At 43.2% G+C, this 21074-nt stretch overlaps 1 protein-coding gene across 1 annotated transcript; it reads left to right on the forward strand.

Annotated features, from left to right (window-relative positions):
• The first annotated feature begins 812 nt into the window (after positions 1–812).
• On the forward strand, positions 813–19792 carry LOC146319721 (rap guanine nucleotide exchange factor 1-like). Its single transcript, XM_084727749.1, has 23 exons — positions 813–866; positions 1067–1209; positions 4746–4942; positions 7284–7440; positions 7528–7778; positions 9470–9584; positions 10905–10971; positions 12714–12836; positions 12917–13078; positions 14726–14946; positions 15042–15091; positions 15177–15300; positions 15388–15466; positions 15904–15988; positions 16478–16570; positions 17811–17999; positions 18084–18168; positions 18288–18382; positions 18471–18549; positions 18780–18881; positions 18996–19093; positions 19189–19329; positions 19455–19792. The coding sequence occupies exons 1-23, from the start codon at positions 839–841 to the stop codon at positions 19588–19590; spliced, it is 2820 nt and encodes a 939-aa protein (XP_084583875.1). The 5' UTR covers positions 813–838; the 3' UTR covers positions 19591–19792.
• Positions 19793–21074: the final 1282 nt, after the last annotated feature.

Genomic DNA, 21074 nt, shown 5'->3' on the forward strand with positions numbered 1-21074 from the left:
TCTCACTTTTACAGGCCTGATTATATGTTCATGCACATTCTTGTGTTCATATTTGTGTTCAGAGGTGCTGATAGCTGTGTGTGTCTCACAATAGTATCACCAGGTTTATATGTATTGAAAAAATAATATTGCAGTAATATGCATGATTTTACTGCAATGAAAGTATTAAAAATATGTATAAGTTCTTCATGTCTGTGCATGAAACATTTAATTTCTGTTATAACACAAAGGAGGAGGAGGAGGAGGAGGGGATGAAGAGTTTTAAAGTTAAAATGTGAAACTTATGGTGATCTGGTTTTGATTGGACGACTGAAGTTGACCCGACCTTTGTTCATGATAAAACAGGAACTGATTGAATCCAGTAGAGTGACTCAGAGGAAGGGTCACGGTGCAGGTGTGTGATGTCTCCCTCCCCTCAGCAGGTGGTGCTGCAGGTTCACACACTGACTGATGCTCTATATGTGACCTGACAGCATCATGACCCTCCTCACTCTCAAGACAGACAGACAGACAGACATGCTGACTGAACTCACAACTACGAGTGAGACAGAAAGAGGAAGAAGAGAAGGAGGAAGGAAGACAGAAACACAGACAGAAAGACAAAAAGACACAGACAGAGAGCTGCAGGACAAAGAGCGAGTCGGACAAACAGTGAAATAGTTAAACAAGAAACAGACAAAAAGGAGAGAAAGACAGAGAGAGACAGGAAGCAGAGACACAGAGTGTGAGCTGGACAACATGAGGCTGTAGGATTAAACTATTGCTCTGCTCATCTGACACTACCAGCTGTCTGTCTGTCTGTCTGTCTGTCTGTCTGTCTGTCTGTCCACCTGCAGACATGTCCTCCCGGGCTGAGAGTAAGACAGGTAAGCTCCTCTCCTCCTCCTCCTCCTCCTGTCTGACATGCTAACTGTTAGCCACCACCTGCTAAAAACATGCACTTTCTCTCAGTTTACTATTTTAATTAAACTGAGATGCTTTTATTTTGGTAGTTTTTCAAGTGGATGATGATGATGATGATGATGATGATGATGATGATGCTGATGATGATCATCTTACTCTCCAGCTTCCCAGTTTGTGTCTCTGACCCTGAAGCTGAAGGATAAACTCCACCCGCCGCGGATCAGACGTTCTGAGCGAATCAAACACACCCCATCACTGAGAGTCAAACCACCTGACCTCAACCTGCAGGAGCACTCACAACGCAAGGTACACACACACACACACACACACACACTGACATAACAGTAAGTTCTTCCATGTAAAAATCTCAAACTTCCTCCTCATGTCATTAATTACACAATTTGGTCAAAAGTATACGGACACCTAAACATGGCAGTCGTGTATGTTACAGTTAGAGAACATGATGTCACACATGAAACCGGTTCGAAAGGCTCATTTATGATAAACATTAGATACTCATACAGATTCAGACGGAGTCTTCTGTCTGTATTTGTGTTAATTTCATTCATACGAACCAAACGGAGCAGCAGTACCTCTGGTAGTCATAGGGGGGCAGTGTAGCAGAGAGACACAACCCCAGGACTCGAACAAGTTTTAAAAACCCTCACGTATTGAAATAATGTTTGTCATCAGTTAGTTAGTGAAAAGAATTATGTCCACATGTGGTGATGTATTTAATGACCTCACAGACCACCGCCGTCTACAGCGTCGTCCTCACTTTCGTCTCTTTCTCAACAGGTTCATTATTAAAACTTCCTCCACCGTCACCGTGTTTGTTGTTGTCACAGACCTTTCACTCTTCCTCTTTGGGGTAACTTTTGACGCTGAGCAGCGCCCTCTAGTGGATGTTTTGCTTAACATACACACCAACATAAATAACACAGAAGTATGTGAGCAGTGACGTTATATCGTTTTGAAACAGATGGATCCATTTTCAGACATGAAGTGGTCAGAAATACGTCTTTATTTGAAGTCACATGATAATTGGTTGCCCACATTCAGTTAGGACACAGTGCAAAGGTTTACTTATATTAGGGGCTGCAATTTTTAAAAACAGTGCATTTGAAATAAGAAACAAGAGCTGAATTAATTTCCATTATATCTTATTAAACTATTGGAAATGTGTGCAAACTGGAAAGTTCCAACAGAAGCCACTAGTAGCTGCAGCAACAACAGCCTGCCGTCTCCCCGACTCCTCCGTCGGGTGGCATCGAGTTACATGGCTTCTCATGTTTGTTGTGTTGCCAAAGTATTTTATTTTAGCACGACGCAGCTTACATATAACGTGGCTCTTGTCCAGTTCGCTTCCGCCGTCAACGTTGTAGAAGCCGAAGTGTTTCCACACGTCTGCTTTTAAATTAGAAGGAGCTGTTCGGATCTCACGGCGAGGTGGCTGGCGGTCGGCCATGTTTGTTTTCCTCTGTGCGCGTGTCGGTGTGTCCGCTCCAGGTGCGCATCCCGAAGTCTGAATCGCGATGCATCTAAGAATCGGAAATTTCCTCCACCCCTAACTTATATAGACACAAATTCTAAAATAGTGACTTTGATTTATCTCAGAGGGTATCGGGCCTTTATTTAAAGCAGGTCTATATTAGAGACAGGCCTTTATTTAAAGCAGGTCTATATTAGAGACAGGCCTTTATTTAAAGCAGGTCTATATTAGAGACAGGCCTTTATTTAAAGCAGGTCTATATTAGAGACATTAGAGACTTTATTTCTAATTCCCTCTGTCTGATAAATATATATATTTATATTGTAGCATGAAGCCTTGATTTCTGTTCCAGAACTGTTTGTCCTGTTAAATGTTTGTTACTGCATTAAAGGACACATGGAAGGATGTGGGCCATGAAATATCCAAAAATGTATTTTCCAAAGATGACATCATCAAATGTCTTGTTTTACCAACAACCCAAAGATATTCAGAAAGTTCTGACTTTGGTGATTACTTTAATAATCAATGAATAATTCATGGATTAATCATTGCAGCTCTACTCTTCTTTAACTGATGAAAATGTGGAAACTGAGGTACATAATCAGTTCTTTTTATGACGGAGCAGTGACTTGAATTGCTTGACTTACAGCAGGGACTCGACTTGACTTGATTTATTCTCACCAAAGCAACTCAAGACTTTCTTAAGACTTTCCTGAGACTTGCACAGGTTTGAGTGGCGCCCACCGCTGGCAGAAAGTTACCGGTCACCGCTGTGGCGTGTCTCACTTTGCTCAGCCTGCAGACAGATCAGATTTGTTTCTCAGATCAGATCTTTCAGACAGACTGTCCTCAGTGTTATTAGTGATCAGATCAGATGTGCTGCAGGGGTTGCTATGGTAACGACACAGGCATCAGTAACTACCTAAACTCTTCCATCACATCAGACAAACTCAGTGAGGGAGGTGATGCTCTTCTGTCACTCGAAATTTAACGTCCTTATTGTGTTTCGCATTGTGACTGACACAAAAGACACTTTGAATTCCCGTTTGAGTGGCCGCAGTGTCTGGACCGATCTGTAGAAATCTGACTGGAATCACATTTCAAATCTCCTACAGATGTGGATTAGAAGAGATTTCAGAAAATCACTTTTAATGTTTTTTGGGTTTTTTCTAAAATCAGTCTGGAGCTGCTAAAAGACAGATGTGAGGCTGACAGTCTGAACAAGGCCTTCGTCACTGAGGTTATTTGGTTTTAGTGGTAAATAGCTGAATGCCATCTGCATAGCAGTGGAACACTGTGTGAAAGAAAGAAATAAAGAAGAGGAAGAGGAAGCATGTTTAAAGAAAAGAGAACTGAACCCAGTATGGATCCTTGAGGAACCCCAGAGGAAACCTCAGTTGTGGAGTTTGACAGAATCCTAAAACTGACTGAAAGTACAGTAAAATATGTGGACAGGGCTGTCAGTTAAACTCGTACGTCATACAGAAGTAAAAGCAGAACCTGAGCAGCAGACATGGAGACACTTTTAGTCCAAAAACACTGGATCCTACATTTCCCACGATGCACCAACACTCTTTCATTAGAGCCACAGACCATGTTTATCTCTGAGTTCATTCACTCCCTGTCTGTAGATGTCTGTAGAGGACTGTACAGTGAGCCGGTTGGTTGTTTCATGATGCATTGTGGGATACTTTGAGTACATATATAGTGTATAATAACTCTCTCTATACATCCAGACCGCTATAAACAGTACCTGCTTTTTAGGGATGGTTGCAGCCTAGAATACAGCTTTTCTAAAAAACTGCAACAAATGTTGTGATGATTTTAGGAAAGAACGAAATTCTTGGGCAAAGAGAAAATTGCAAAAGAAAGTTGTGATTTTTATGTATAATTTATTAAAAATCAAAGGTGACTTTGACGGGAGAATGAACCTGCACTCTGTTCTGAGTGTTCTATCTAACCTTATCCCAAAAATTATAAAAATCTGCTTCATTTGTACATGAAGAAGGTCGGCAGTGGGGTATACCACAAAAAACCTAAATCTTTGAAGAATCTTTGAGAATCTGTTTTCAATACCTGTGACAAAATAAAAATTATATTGTGATTTGTGGAATTCAAAGGGAGCAACAGTGATCGATTCAATCTGTGAAAAAACTGCGAGGTCGTGCAGAAGTCACAGGGATTGGTTGAATTTACACAAACTGTTGCAAATGTAACTTCCTGGAGGGACTGACTATATAATGAGCAGTGAGTGATTTCAGACAGCCTGATGACATCACTGTGACATCATCGTCATTGGTCATTGGGCTCATGGAACGTGTGTGTGTGTGTGTGTGTGTGTGTGTGTCAGTCGGGGTGTGTGTTGGCAGACCAGCAGCGGGCCGTGGTCAGCTCTCTGCAGTACTTCAAAGCTCTGGTGGACAGACTGGCAGTGGACAAAATGGTTCTAGACCAGTCTGTGGTGGGAGGTCTGCTGGGCGGGGCGTCCACTGGAGTCCTGGAGGCGATCCAGACTCTGGTCCAGCTGGAGCCACACCTGCACAACAGGTGGGTTTGACCCTGGATGTCAGTGGGTGAGCTGTTTATTACAATAAGAACGTTACATTACATATTACCTGAACACAAAAGTCATGTGACTGTAACATTTGTAAACAGTGAGATAAGATGATGGAGTGTAAAAACATGGAGAGGAGAGGAGAGGAGAGGAGAGGAGAGGAGAGGAGAGGAGAGGAGAGGTGAGGTCACGATGAATGTGTCTAATGTTTGAAAGGTTAAGTTTTACTTAAGTTTTGAAGATGTGTTTGACAGTGAAGCTTGGATTAAGCAGTTAATCCATCATTATGAACACGATGACGAGGCTGTTAGGACCGACGTCCATAAACATCACTTAAGTGTAATAAATGTGATTAGACAACAGTTAAAAATGTCTTCATATTTTGGAGCAATTCTCAGTCAAAATATAAACTTTTCCATTTTATTATTATTATTGTCTTTCCTTGGAAACGCACGGGACCTGACTAATAACTGGAAAACAATCAGTCACGTCAGTAAAACTCTAAAAACTAAAACTATACTGCTCCAGCAGGTAGTCTGACCCTCGCTTTAAAGTCCATGTTGAGTCAGCAGCCAATGTTGAGTTAACGTTAAAGGGATAGTTCACCAAAAAATGAAAATTCAGTCATTATCTCCTCACCCTCACACTGATTGAAGGTCAGGTTTAGTTTTTAGTCCACAAAACTCTGCTGGAGTTTCACAGGAAAACAGAATCTCCTAAACAATGGAAGTGAATGGTGACCAGTTTTCAAACGTAAGAAACAAAACAAAACAAAAATCATGGAATGTCTGCTGCTCGTCTGATGTAATCCAAGTCACACGTCACACCACGTGCAGGTGGCTTCAAGCCGTGGATCTACAGTGAAGATTCAGGCTAAAAACAGGGTGTAGATGACATCTTTCAGGTCAACTTGGCATGTCAGGGCATGTTGGTGTGATATGCACTGATGGATACACTCACAGGTGCCACCCATAGGGGTACTGGGTTTGATACCTGCCAAAATTGGGGGTGGAACAACCCCTCAGTCTTGAGGCAAAGCAGGAAAAAATGCAGTTGTGAAACCATAGACAGCCATAGACTAATTAATTTAACTGGGATTTGACAGGAAAGGAAAATAAAGTCATAGCACGTTGCTATATTAATCATAAATTTGAATTTTCATGCAGGGTAGAGTGTGTTTTGTTGCTTTCATGTGTCACTGGCTGAGCACACAGCACTTTAATTAATTAGTTAAAAATTAAGTTAAAAAATGGACAGACAAAATTCCAGGTGAAGCTCAAAGTTTCAAGAACACTGGATTTATACTTCATCCAGAATACTTCATGGTGAAATCCTGCAGCATGTGATGGATTTACCTTCAGAAGTTGACTGCGACAAAAAGCACCTCACTGAAGAAAAACGCCAAAATCTGCTGAAGAATCCATCTGAAGCCTCACAACAAGAGACTGAGAACTTTTATAGTTTTGCATTTTCATTTTGAGAGATCATTAACTTTATTAAGTCGACTGTATTGAACAGTGAAGTGCGCACGGTGCGATCCGTCTGCTGCACTGAGCAGCAGCTTCTGAACGCAAACAGAATGTGAAATCTGTCTCAGCTCAATAACATGACTTTGAAAACACCAAATGACTCGTTTTAACAAATTACATTTGTTTAAAATATGAAGAATTGTGAAATATCTCTTCCATGAGGCTGTTGAGTCAGACGGTGACAGATCACAGGCTGAACATTTCATCCTCACATGCAGCTGCAGTGAAGGTCAAGCTGCACGCACAGTTTCTATTATGTTCATTATAATGTTGATTAATGATGAAATAATGATCTTCTGCCTCAATAATTATTACTGATACCAGCAGATAAAACACTGAAGTGATCAGGTTTGGAATCCACACACATCAAGATGGAGAGCTTCTGTCCCCAGGAGAGAAAATGTGTCATTTTAGGGAAAATATTAATCCCTCCTCATCACCTCATCTCACCTTAACATTATATAGGCCGACATTTTTTGCCCCCAGTGTTCAACTCAAGTCGGCGCTTATGGATCCTCCAGTCAATCGTCTTTTCTGTGTCTTATTGTGTCGTCCATTTAGTTTGAAATTTAGGTTGATGTTGGAAGGCGGCGCACAATGACGCAAAATAACAATAATCAATAATTCACCTCAAAGTCATTCAAACTAAAGTAACGAGTCTGTTTAGGAAGTTGAGTAGAAAGTTCAGATATTTGTCTTCAAGTGTACAAAGTAAAATGTCAGAAAAATAATCAAGTGAAGTACAGATACCTGAAAACTGTACTTCAGTCTGTCTCCTGACTTGTCCTGTCTGTCCTCTCTGCAGTAAGACCATCTCCTCCTGTCTCACACGTCTCTATGAATCTGTGGCTCAGCTGATTCGCTGGGCCGATCAGGTGATGCTGCAGGGCGTCGCCCAGGACAAAAAGGAGTCCACAGCAAGCGTTACCAAGGTGATCAGGACAGTGTTGGACGGGGTCAAGGTGAGGACAAATAATGGACTGCTGCTTGAACAAAAATGGTCCTCTGTGTGTATTTTTGTCGTAATCGTCTATCTGTCTGTCTGTCAGGAGCTGGTTCGATTGGCTTCAGAGAGACTAGATGCCCCCGCCCCCTTGTCTCCTGTCCAATCACAGACTAATGTGGTACAGTCATGTGGGTTTGACAACCAGCAGACATCAGACAGGACGTCCACCTGTCCAGGAGCTCCTGCAGAAGAGGAAGAGGAGAGAGAGGACGAGCAGACAGTTTCAGCTCCTCCTAAACCCCCAATCCCCTTCTCAGAGCTCCTCCCACATATGTCCCCCCCACATGGACAGAGGTGAGTTTCTTTGGATGGGGACATGGCTTATTTACTATTTGTTGTTATTGACTCTGAATCTTGTTAGCAGAATGTTAGCATAAAGTTAGCTTATAGAAACTTTAGATTTTGATTAAAAACACATGAAAATATTAATTTATGTGCCATATTTTTTTCTTTGGCTGGTCGTGTAAGAGGGATCATGTCCAATGAAGTGTCCATAATCAGGAATTAATGGACTCTGAGAAGACAACCAGAAACTTCTGTCGTCCTATTGTAGTTTTTATTCAATTTTTCTCAATTCTCTCATTCAAATATTATGAAAGTTTGATATATTCAGTTCTGTCATTGGGCCCCTGTAGACGTTCAGGGGGGACATGTCTCAGATGGACAAGAGGTTTTCATGAAACTGTGAAACTGTGAAACTGTATCCTGGTAATAAAACTCCTCTGCAGTTTTCAGCTGTTCTCTGCAGTCTGAGTGTGAATGTGATGAGACAGTAGCAGTTTCACTCTGATGATATGAAGAGCAGAAATAGAACTGTGGATCAAACAGGAAGTAAAAAGTCATCACATGTCAGCGCCTGCCCACGTCTCCGCACTTCCTGTGTGTCTGTTAACTGAATGACAGCAGGAAGAAAAAGAAGAAGAAGAAGAAGTGAGAGAAACAGTTTCAGCTTCTCTTTCTTTCTTTTCATAAAAACAACAATTTTAGAACATTAATCTATTCAACAGGTCACGTGACATCAGGTCATGTGACATTATCAACATCTCCTTGTTGTTCAGTGAAGAAGCAGTCAAACAAAGATGGAGGCTCCATCCACCCTCACATCAGCACACAGTCAACAATATGTCTTTTCCCAGGATGGCGAAGGAATGACTCACCCTACTGATTGGCTTATCCTAATATTCTAATTTTATTTATAGATCATTCACAAAACCGATGGATGAAAGCCCAATTAAAAATCTGGAACATGTTAGGGAGAAATATAAACTATATCATACATCACAAATTAAAAATCAAAGTCAAAGCCCTGTGTGTGTGTTTGTATGTAAGTGCTGACCAGTACTCACCAGAAAAAGTAAATTCTTTTCTTTACAACAATATGGACTAAGAGACTAATTACTGTAAACGGTGCCGTCGGTTCCTCTGTGGTCGCTGCTGCACACAGGTTTACATGCAAACATGAAGATAAATCCACTTTTTAATCCCAAAAGCTTAAAAAAACAAACATTGAGCTTTCATGTGGCCAGTCAGCAGCTCTGTGATTTCTTTGTGTGTTGCTACTGCAGATTGGTGAGAAGCAGGAGTGAAAATAAATCCTCTTTTTAATCTCAAAAGTTTGAAACTTACACTCTGAGCTCCCCTCCTGCCAGTAAAGGAGTCGACATCAGAGTGACTTCGGTGTTTCTTCCTCCAGAAGCTCCAGTCTGCCACCGACCCTCTCCTGCAGAGCTCCTCGCCTCTAACAAAGCAGAAACAAAACTGTGTGAAAATCTGTGACCTCTGCAGATGTAACGCAAAACAAACATTACTGGTTAATGAATTTTGTTTAGCCGATTAAACTATCAATTGAACTATCGCTTTAAGAGTAATCATTATTGATTAATCATCAACAAGCAAGATTCTAGTTTTCTAGCTCTTTGAATGACATCACCATCTCATGTCTTTTCCTGTCTGTCTGTGTCTCTGTCTGCGCCCCACCCCCCCAGTCCTCCAGCTCTGCCGCCCAAAAAACGCCAGTCATTATCAGGCCCCGCCCTCTGTAGGGTTGCCATAGTAGCACCAATGAGACGAGAGCCGGATGTGGACACGCAGGTACAACAGGTACGACGCACATGTGACCATTTTTATTTACGATGCTTCTGTTATAGTTTCACAAAGTGGACCCAAATGCAGATGACACAAGATTGAGAACAGTTCAAAAAGGGTTTAATTAAAATGAAACAACAAAACAAGGGCTTACATGAAGTGCAGGGAGGTCAAAAATCCAGAGTCCAACGAAACAGAATCCAAAAAGGCAAACTCAAAAACAAGCCAGGGGAAAAAACACAAACGAATCACAGGACGCAGGCTGACATACAAGAAGAACAAGCACGAACTGACAAAGACACTGAGGAACACAGGGACTAAATAGGGACAACTAATGAGAGACAGGAGGGTAAACAGGTGAAACACATTACAATCAAAAAGAGCGGGAAAAAGAACAAATACAGGAAGTAAAGACTGGACACATGAGGGAGAAGCAAGACTACCAAAATAAAACAGGAAATCAACAAAAAACCAAAACCATGACAGCTTCAGGTGTACATGCAGTGTGTTATCGTGATTATACGCAGGTTGTCATGTTTTTTTGAACCAGATTCAAGCTGGTTTCATGTGTTCACACTGAGTTCAAATCAGATCTGAGACACTTAGGGTCACCAAATAAATAAAAGACTTTGGAAGAAATTCTGCAAAAATATTAAGCTTTTTATCTGCAGTACATCTTATATAAAGCATTTAAAATGTTTATATTGTTTTACTGATGAGAGGAAAGAACAAGAGTCTGTTAATTCTGACTAAATGCACTTAATTTGTCCCATTTATGAAGAAAGGCTAAAATGTGCTACACTGGAAAAACAAAAAATAAAACCAAAATTTTCAATTTACTTTTGAGTTCAACTCAAAAAGAAGTTTAACCAACTTTAACTACTTTTCTTCTTTAGATAAACTTGAATTTTTGTGTTTTAGAAACCTCCAAAAATTGTATTTAAAAATTATAGTTTGAACTTGTGAAAGTGAATGATGGTTAATGTTTTAATATTTTCAATTAAAACCATCTCATGTTCAAACATCCAAATAATGACAAATCAGGTTTTTGAAAAACTTTTTTTCTGAACTTCAAAGATTCAAGTTTATCTAAAGAAGAAAATTAAATTACCTTCATTATATATATAATTTTTAGTTTATTTAAAAACTTAAAGAGTGTTCTTGATGAGAGCAAATCAAAATGAGATAACTTTTTAGCCCAGGGTAATTATATTTATTTCTCATTTATAAATTATTTAATGTGTATATACATGTGTCAGTATAATGTAATGAAGTAAAATTTGTGTGTGTGTGTGTGTGTGTGTGTGTGTGTGTGTGTGTGTGTGTGTGTTACAGGAGGACGACTGGTTAAAGCGTTGCTCTTCTTCATCTGCAGACTCTGCTGCTGACAACACACACTGCGGTAACACACACGCACACACACATTTCCAGTCAGTGGCAGCAGGGTGTGAGTGACATCATTTCCTGTCAGTTGACAGAAACAGGAAGTCACAGTGATGAGTTAAAGTGAAGCTCCCTGCTGCCTCCTGTTGCACAAACACACACAAAGCATCCGTCAGTAACCATCTTATTACCAGCGGTGATGGGAACAGACAGATTTATAAATCAGGTTGTTTTAGGACTGAATCTGTAGAGAGGACAGACAACAGGAGCCTCACCTGTAAAAATGTCTTTAGATTTGGACTTGAACTGAGTTTGAAGATCATTTCTGACAGTGTGCTTGAATTCAAGAAGATACTAAACATAAAAAAGTTTTCTTATGTGAGTTCTGAGAAGAAAAATTGTAACCGAAGCACCTGTGATCTATAAACCTCACCTGTCCTCCGATCAGTGATTTCCTCTGATATTATGCAGCACAGATGAGGGTTTAATCAGGAAGAATCACAGCGCAACAGAGAAAAACACACTGTGAAAAACACAAACCGTAAAGAATAGAAAAGAAAATTTAGGAAGAACAGAATCAAGGTGTGTAACATGAGTACAGGAGAGCTCAGCAGGTACAAACAATCTCAAACTCTAATAGACCCTTCACTAAGCCCCGCCCTCCTTAATTACTGTTTCTACGCCTGCCAAACTTTCCATTCTCATGCTGCATTTATACAGTTTACAGTAATAATGGCGGCAGATTTAACATCGAAACTGGGAGTAACTGTTGAAACAGTCGGTCTGTGATTCATTAGAGACACAAACAAAAACAGATTCTCGTTTCCAGCTGATGACGGTGGATTTTGTTACTAAAATAAAGACTCATGAGCAGATTTCATAAGTGTAGCTGCTGATGTAAGCTAATGCTAATGCTAACTTGACTTGAGTCAGCTGAGAGTCTCCAGCTGATGTTTTAATGTTTCCATCTGACACATTTTAAAACCAGAACCCTGTGAAAGTGTTGATGTAAAGTTAGCTAACAGCTGCGTACATGATATAACATTAATGCTAACAGACTGATGCTAAAGCTAGCTTACATCTCAGCTAACATTGGTCAGATGGTGAAATACAGCAGGTATATCTACATGATAGATGACAGAAATACACTCATTAATGTGGGAAAAGGAAACGCAGGGACTCGATTAGTGCAGCGGACCTTGAGACGGGTCACCCAGCCAGACCAGCTGGACCACGATCACCACAGGAAGAGAGCCAGGATAAGAGCTAAGCTAACCCGACTTAGACCTGAGACAGTGAGCCAGAGAGAGACGCATCATCATCGACCCACTTTGATTCTTCATCAGCCCTCATCCTCCTCCTCAAACCCCCACAGAACAAATGCAGATGCAGTGAGATCTAACAAGTTTGTCTGGAGGTAAAGTTAAAGCTAACATTAGTTAGCCAGTCATGCTAACATTCTCAGCTTATGTGAAGACAGAGTTTAATCCATTCATCACACCTGTGCTCTTGTGTTTCACGTTTTTGAGAGATGACAGAAAAGACGTCACTGTCCAGACTCATGAAACACTGAGTATCTGTCTCCTCAGAACCTCCTGCACACCTTCAACATGGAGACAAATGAAAAGATTGACAGACCAAGTTACGGTTGCTAACCTATGATTGGACAGCTGCTGTTTGGAGGCGGGGCTTAGAGAAGGGTCAGTTCTGAACACTGATGTCAGCGAACTAACTGTATGTGTGTGTGTGTGTGTGTCTCAGAGGAGGATCCAGACTACGACTTCCTCCACACTGACCTCTCCTCCTCTGATGCTCTCCCTCCTCTTCCTCACCCATCCTTACCGCCCCCCGCCCTCCCGGAGAAGAGACGTCGCAGTGCTACAGGTAAGGACACACTGAGACACCTGTCTGTCTGTCTGTCTGTCTGTCTGTCTGTCTCTAACCTGTTTCTGTGTGACTCACAGGTGTAACCAACTCTGAAGTCTCTCCTTCATTTGGATTTGACCCTGCCCCTCATGAAGATAGCCCCACCCACAACAATGATGTCACCGGTCCTGATGAGGCGTTGCCCTCTCCTCTGTCTCCCAGCAAGACGCCCCCTCCCCTCCCTGAGAAGAAACGGCACAGTGAGTCTCATAGAACCAGCTCTGTTTTATTATTTACCATTTTTTTGTATTTATATATCCTGGAGGGGGCGGCACAGTGGTGCAGTGGTCATCACTGCCGCCTCACAGCAAGAAGGTCCTGAGTTCGATCCCCCAGCTGGTTGGGGCGGGGCCTTTCTGCGCAGAGTTTGCATGTTCTCCCCATGTCTGCGTGGGTTCCAAAGACATGCATGCAGGTTCATTGGTGACTCTAAATTGCTCGTAGGTGTGAATGTGAGTGTGAGTGGTTGTCTGTCTCTATGTGTCAGTCCAACTTGTCCAGGGTGAACCCCGCCTCTCACCCAATGTCAGCTGGGATAGACTCCCCCCCGCCCCCTCAACCCTTTACCGAAAATGAATGAATGAATGAATGACTGAATATCCTGGAGGGACTGTTTAAAGTATCAGTCCAGTTATTTCCTAAATCTTTTTAAAGTGTATCACCTGGTGAAGCTTCAGGGGCATGTAAACTTTACTGATGAACAGTTAGTCTTCATCGTCCCTGAACAATACAGTGATGAAGACTATCAACTGGTTCGATTCTCCACCTCCGATAAGCAGTCCTGCATCCTGGCTTTGTGCTAAGCTAAGCTAAAGCTGTCTTAGATCTGTATTGGACACACAGAAGTGGAAGTGAAGTGAAGTCATCTGAAACATGACTGTGATGATCATTTGTGAAGCAGATGGTTCTGGAAGTTTGGTGAGCTAGGCTAGCTGCTAACATGCTGGACTAACCAGGCAAACAGTGATAAATGAAGACACTGAGGACTCTGTTCTGTAAGACGAGTTGTTGAAATCGTTACACTGCACACCTTAGGTATGCTGGCTGGACTCAGCAGGCTGCTCCTGTGGGCACTGGAGTGTTCTGGGTTTGTGCTTCTCTGATAGGCTCACAACACCTCCAGAGGGTTCAGCAGTGATTCCTGGTCTCGCAGGTTCACCATCAAAATGTCAATTAATCATTTAGAGGTCCAGATGAAGTCCCTTTTCTTCACCTAGAGGCAGTGACTGTCCTTTTCACCAGCTCTGCAGAGGACTTTGACTAGTTGCCAGCTGGCTTTGCCTTGAACTCCCATCTCCCAGAGCAGCCTTGATGTGGCTACAAACCCTCTGCAGCCTTCTTCAGCTCGTCAGGCTTGACCTTGATCTGAGGAACCTGGCTTGACCTTCACCTTCCTGGACCAATGTTGCTGCCAGACAGTGGACGAAAGATGTTGACACTTGTCCACACATTGTTTTATCTCTGTCACAAGATGGCAGGACATCATAGGCACCCAGTGTATGGGCGCCACCTTTGCCTGCTGGGTTGCCCCTGATTGGCTCCATTTTTTACTGGTAGTAAGGGTGGGGGCAGTTTGGCCCACAAATAGATCACGTGACTTTGCAAAACCAGACACATTCCTCCAGTTTTGACTGTGTAGCTCTCAACAAGGTAAAGTTGGGTATAAGCTCACCAAAGTTGAAAACCAGGTGAATTTAGGGTCACCTGTATGAAGGTGCTGATCACAAGAGTCCACTGGAATTAACTGATTGATCTGTTTGAGATTCTTATCTGATCAAACCTGATCATCAGGTCAGTCTGTCTGTTGTACCAAACCTTTAATTTATTTCTGTCTGTGTCTCTATCAGTCCATCAGTACCTTCAGTTCTGCTCGTCATACAGCGCTCCGTCAGCAGCCATGTTCTACCAGCGACCTTTGACCTCCAGTCAGAGGAACAGCAGCAGGCAGAGAGAGGTCGACACCACCACCACACACCTGGAAACACACCTGGAGACACGCCTGGACTCCACCCCTCCACCCCAGGAGCCGCCTCCTATTCCAGTTCTACCACCAAAGAAGAGACAACAGGTAAAGACAGGCTGTGGTCTCAAACAGAACAAAGAGAAGATACCAAAACGATCAAATCATTATTGATCTTTGACCTCTGTTACTGTCGTCATCAGGATTCAGGTGAAGCCGACAGTCAGTCTGAAGAGAAGCAGACCAGAGACAGGTAACACACACACACACAGACACACCTGCCAACACACACCCTCACACACCATCAGCGACCCTCAGGGACGGTGTTCTGTCTGCAGTTCCCAGAGTGTCCAGCAGGAGGCAGAGCAGAGCCAGGAGAGCAGGGAGCAGCAGGAGGAGCAGGAGGAGGTGTTACTGACTGACCAGCAGGAGGTCCTCTGCAGAATCACCATGAAGGCTGAGGTACACTCCTCACCTCTGACCTCTGACCTCTCTGATACTCACAATGATACTGATACTCCCCTCCTAACTAACCCTCCTCTATCTCAGGAGGAGGAGGGGCCTGACGTGAAAGGAGCCTCTCCTGAGATCCTATTGGTCTACGCCACAGAAACTGACAGCACCAATGGTAAGTCCTCACCTCAGTCTTGAGTACTTCATGGACATTTCTGCTAGTTAGTGAAGACATGACAGGATTTCTTTGGAGCAGGAAGAAGGAAAAACAACACAAAACAAAATGAGGCGTGGGAGCTGATGGGAGGAGGAGACCAGGTGTTTATATAACAACTTTATAAAGAGTCACCTGGAAAAATACAGGACTTTTCAGTCATTAATTCACTTTGATGCTGCTTTTAGCAGTGACATAATAATGTCACCGACCACGTCGGCTACAAATCTCTGTGGATGTCTGCATTTTGAAGAAAGAAATAATTATCTGACATTACGTAGGTCAAGCAATCAAAATATTCTGGCTGGTCTCCATGTGAATATAAATTAAATGTGTGTGTGTGTGTGTGTGTGTGTGTGTGTGTGTGTGTGTGTGTGTGTGTGTGTGTGTGTGTGTAGATCAAGGCCTGTACCGTGAAGCCTTCCTCTCCACCTACAGAAGCTTCATCAGCCCGAACAATGTCATCAGCAAACTGCAGCACAGATATCCTCTGTGTACTCAAAGCTGATTGGTTGGACTGTGATCACTGTGACGCATCAGAAACCAACAAACCAATCAGTCCTCACTTCTATGTTAATTCATTCTAGACTATGTAGGAAAGAATTGTTGTTGTAGACTAAAAATCAAAGAACACACACATTTGATGTCCAACAGGAACACCTGTACAGGTACATAGTCTGTCACCAGTGAACAGAAAACCTCTAACAGGAACGCAGAGGCAGTTTTAGTGTTTGTTTGTTTTTTTATAGAGGAAACAGAACCAGAAAGAGGCTGACAGAACATTAGAGATCAGAAAATGTCTTTATATGCAGATGATCTGATGCTCTATGTTTCAGATTTCTTTGCCTGTTCTAAGAAACAGTTTGTCTAGGTGTTTCTCCAGGTGTTTCACTTGAACTTGTTCAGGTACCTTGTGTTGTTTCATCAGACGTCATGCAGACAGTTTCAGATTGTTTCTTTAACCATCAACACGTACAAACACCTGTGTGAAGGACGTGAACCTGCACACCTGACAGCCGCCAAGAAGAGTTTTCACCTGCTGGTCACTGTGGTCGAAGAGCTGTGGTGAGACACACACACACACACACACACACACACACACACACACACACACACACACATCACACACATCACACATCACACACATACATCACACATCACACACACACACACATCACACACGCACGCACGCATCACACACACACACACGCACGCACACACACATTACACACACACACACACACATCACACATCACACACATCACACACACACACACACACACATCACACACATCACACACACACACACACACATCACACATCACACACATCACACACACACACACACATCACACACAAACACACGCACACACATCACACACATCACACACACACACACACACATCACACATCACACACATCACACACACACACACACATCACACACATCACACACACACACACACACATCACACATTACACACACACACACACACATCACACATCACACACATCACACACACACACACACACATCACACACATCACACACACACACACACACATCACACATCACACACATCACACACACACACACACATCACACACATCACACACACACACACGCATCACACACACACACACGCACGCACACACACATTACACACACACACACACACATCACACATCACACACATCACACACACACACACACATCACACACAAACACACACACACAAATATGGTATTAGTTGCATAAATAAGACGCCATGCTACTAAATAACCACAAGGGGTCAGGGGATGCACATAAATGAAACATTAATATGGTGCTGGCTTCAACAGGTAGAAGGTCACGTGACCAGGCCAGACCGTCAGAGTTGCTTCGGTCTGGTACTGAGTTTTAGGGATGCTTACACTCTCTTAACTCAACTTAGAAAGCACAGGTAATTAAATAATCAACATAAAGATCGCAAATCACAGATGACATCTCATCAGGTAAGCTCATAGCCTGCTAATTATCAAAAGCATCTACACACTTCAGCAGTGACATTAGTAACCAACTAACTGTTGCAACTGCAATTTTATTTTGGATGTCATATTTATGGTTTTTATGGTAGAGACATCACCACTTTTGTCCCCAGGGGGCGCTGAAATCAGCACACTATGAAAGTATCTTGTGAAGGAATGAACATATGGAGGGAACATTCAGCTGTCCACATACTTTTGTCCAGTGGTACAGAATAATAATGTGTGTGTGTGTGTGTGCGTGTGTGTGTGTGTGTGTGTGTGTGCGTGTGTGTGTGTAGTGCGATCGAGCTGGAGTCTGATTTGCTGCTGCTGCTGATGGACCTGGTGTTCAGCCTCCTGACTGGTGGAGAACTGGGACTGGCCCAACAGCTGCACTCCAACATCCTGTCCAAGATGGAGCAGAAGTGGCAGCTGATTGGCTCTCCTCAATCACTCCGTCCACTCGCAGCCAGGGGTGTGGCTGCCAGGTAACCTGTGACCTTTGACCTCTGAGATGATTGACAGTTCATTCACTCAGACATCAACACGTCTCGTCTTCTGTCCTCTCTCAGACCAGGAACTCTTCTGGACTTCAGGAGTCAGGATTTAGCTGAACAGCTGACTCTGCTGGACTCTGAACTCTTCTACAAGATTGATGTACAATCTTTATTTATTTATTTTAGTCTTTAATGTTTATTATCTTTCAATCTGTCCCGGTTTTTCTCTCTCAGCTGTCTCACGTGTCTGTCTCTCACCTGCCTGTCTCACCTGTCCAGCTTCCAGAGGTCTTGCTGTGGTCTAAAGAGCAGAATGAGGAGAAGAGTCCAAACCTGACACAGTTCACACAACACTTCAACAACGTCTCCTTCTGGTAAACACTGACACAACCTGATACACACCACTGTGCTCAGTTAAGATGAAGATGAGCAGGTAACCAAATCACCTGTGTGTGATTTCAGGGTTCGATCAGTCATCATTCTTCAGGACAAACCTCAGGACAGAGAGAAGCTACTGCTCAAGTTCCTCAAAACCATGAAGGTAAACACACACACGTCTGTTTGTCTCTTTGTGGCTGAAGAATATTTTTACAATGAAGCTTTCAGACGGCGCTCAGACAGCGATGGTGGGGAGCTGTGACATCACAGGGACAACAGCCATGTTTTTATACACAGAGCTCCCTGCACACGTCACTGACCGCTAACCTCACACCTGTCAGTAACGTACTGTGTGTGTGTGTGTGTGTGTGTGTGTGTGTGTGTGTGGTGCAGCATCTGCGGAAACTGAACAACTTCAACTCGTACTTGTCCATCCTGTCAGCGCTGGACTCCGCCCCCCTGCGACGGCTGGACTGGCAGAGAAGCACAGCTGAGGTCTGTGCGTCTTCGTAATTAAATTGATCTTAATAAATATGTTAATGAGTCGTTCAGTATGTTAATGAGTCGTGTGTGTGTGTGTGTGTGTGTGTGTGTGTGTGTTTCCTTCAGGCTCTGGAGGAGTACAGCTCTTTGATTGACAGCTCATCATCTTTCAGAGCCTACAGAGCAGCTCTGGCTGAAGTGGAACCTCCCTGTATACCCTACCTGTATGTTACACCCCATTTACCCCACTGTATGTACCCTTCACTGTAAACACGTGTCTCACTCACTCTGGAACCTGTCTGTCTGTCTGTCTGTCCAGGGGTTTGATCCTTCAGGACTTGACTTTTGTCCACCTGGGGAATCCTGACATGTTGACGACATCACAGGGTTCAAAGGTCAACTTCTCTAAACGCTGGCAGCAGTTCAACATCCTGGACACTCTGAGGAGCTACCAGCAAGTGTCAGTTCCCTGTAGTACTATAATCATAACTAATACTACTGTGCGTGTTTAGCAGTACTGCAGTATGTCTTCATGTCTGTACTCGCTGTGTGAAATAACACCTGAATCTCTGTCTGTCTCTGCAGTCGTTACTCTCTGCAGCCTAATGATGACATCATCTCCTTCTTTAATGACTTCAGCGATCACCTGGCAGAGGAAGCATTGTGGGAACTCTCTCTCAGGCTCCGCCCACGAAACGCCCCGCGAGCCATTCAGAGATGACAGGCTGAAACAAACCAAACCAGGACAAAAACTGAGTAGACCTGTGCCACCCTGTGCTAGCTTAGTGCTAACAGGATGATAGTGTGGAATGAGGTGGATAAACCTGGTGCTAATGTGAGTGAACTGGTACTGAGCTGGGCTACACAGATGCTAGCCTGGTGCTAAGGTGTCAAAGAAATAAAGACTTCACATACAGGGCTAATCACGTGTGCCTATTTAGGACTGTTCCTGCAACAACCTGAATGGTCCGAGCCATTTTGTAGAAACATAGGTTAGCTGGGTGTTAGCCTATAGCCGTTTCTCAATACCAAGGACGCCGAGTTCGGACTTACGGACTTGGCAGTTCGGACTTAGCAAGTTCGATCTGGGAGTCCAGTCTCTCGAGGACGGGAGGACACAGGACGGTCATTCTGCTACTGGGACAGTAGCGTACTCGATGATGTCACCGTCTCAGCTCGTCTTGGCTTACCCACTTCCAGTTATTTTCACCATTAATGTATATTTGAAATAAAACGAAATATGAAATAAAACACAACCCTGTATCTTTTGGTTGAAATGTGCGGAAAAAGAATTATATCTTGTTTTACTTCTACAGAGACGTCAGAGCCAGCGGCAGATTTCAAAACGTCACGCCGGGATAAGGCTGTTTTAGCGGGGTAACATGAATGCTATCAGCCCGGTCATCTTGCCAGCTGGCGAGGTATGCCAGTATCCCGTTAGCAGGACGACACATCTCCGAAAACGTCGGAGCAAATTTTAAACTACGCGCTATCGTGATGAATTGACCACAGATTTGAAGTTTTAATGTGTACATTCTCACATAAAATACTCTTAAAATTTCATTTCATGGTACTAAAACAGTAATATTTCAACACTTGTAACTTAAAGTTGTGGGTCCTCTGCTCTGCCATTGTTGCTATGAAATGCATTCTGGGATACGTGGCTGCCACAAGTCCACACAAGTCACCACCCGATGCGTCCTCGATAAAACGGGCGGGGCAAGAACACATCTGGGTATTTGACTGTACTTGGCGAGATGCAGACTTTTGAATTGGAACATTACTTGGACTGAGACTGATGACGTTTCTCAAGAACACAAGAACAGAGAAGAACACAAGAACACAAGAACAGAGAAGAACGCATGTTGAGAAACGGCTTATGTGTTAGCCAGGTGTTAACATAGGCTAACTTGTAGCACCAGTGGGCGTGGCCTCTTCCTGTATCTGACCTCAGAACTGTACAGCAATATTCCAATAAATAACTGTTCAGCAGTCTGGCAGCTCACCTCCTTTCATCTGGTAGGTTGAGGTAGAAAACTTTAAAAGTAATAGTTCCAAAAATAAACCACTGTATCTTTAATACCAAAATAATCAGGAGGAGTTTCAGGTTCCACAGACGGCAGCAGAGAACACGCTCTCGGTGCCTGCAGGGTCGCTTCAGATGCTGAACACGATGTGAGCTGCTTCAGCTGGGCGGGGAAAGGA

This window comes from Lutjanus erythropterus, chromosome 10 (assembly GCF_056507025.1).
Source record: "Lutjanus erythropterus isolate fLutEry1 chromosome 10, fLutEry1.hap2, whole genome shotgun sequence".
Taxonomy (NCBI): domain Eukaryota; kingdom Metazoa; phylum Chordata; class Actinopteri; order Lutjaniformes; family Lutjanidae; genus Lutjanus; species Lutjanus erythropterus.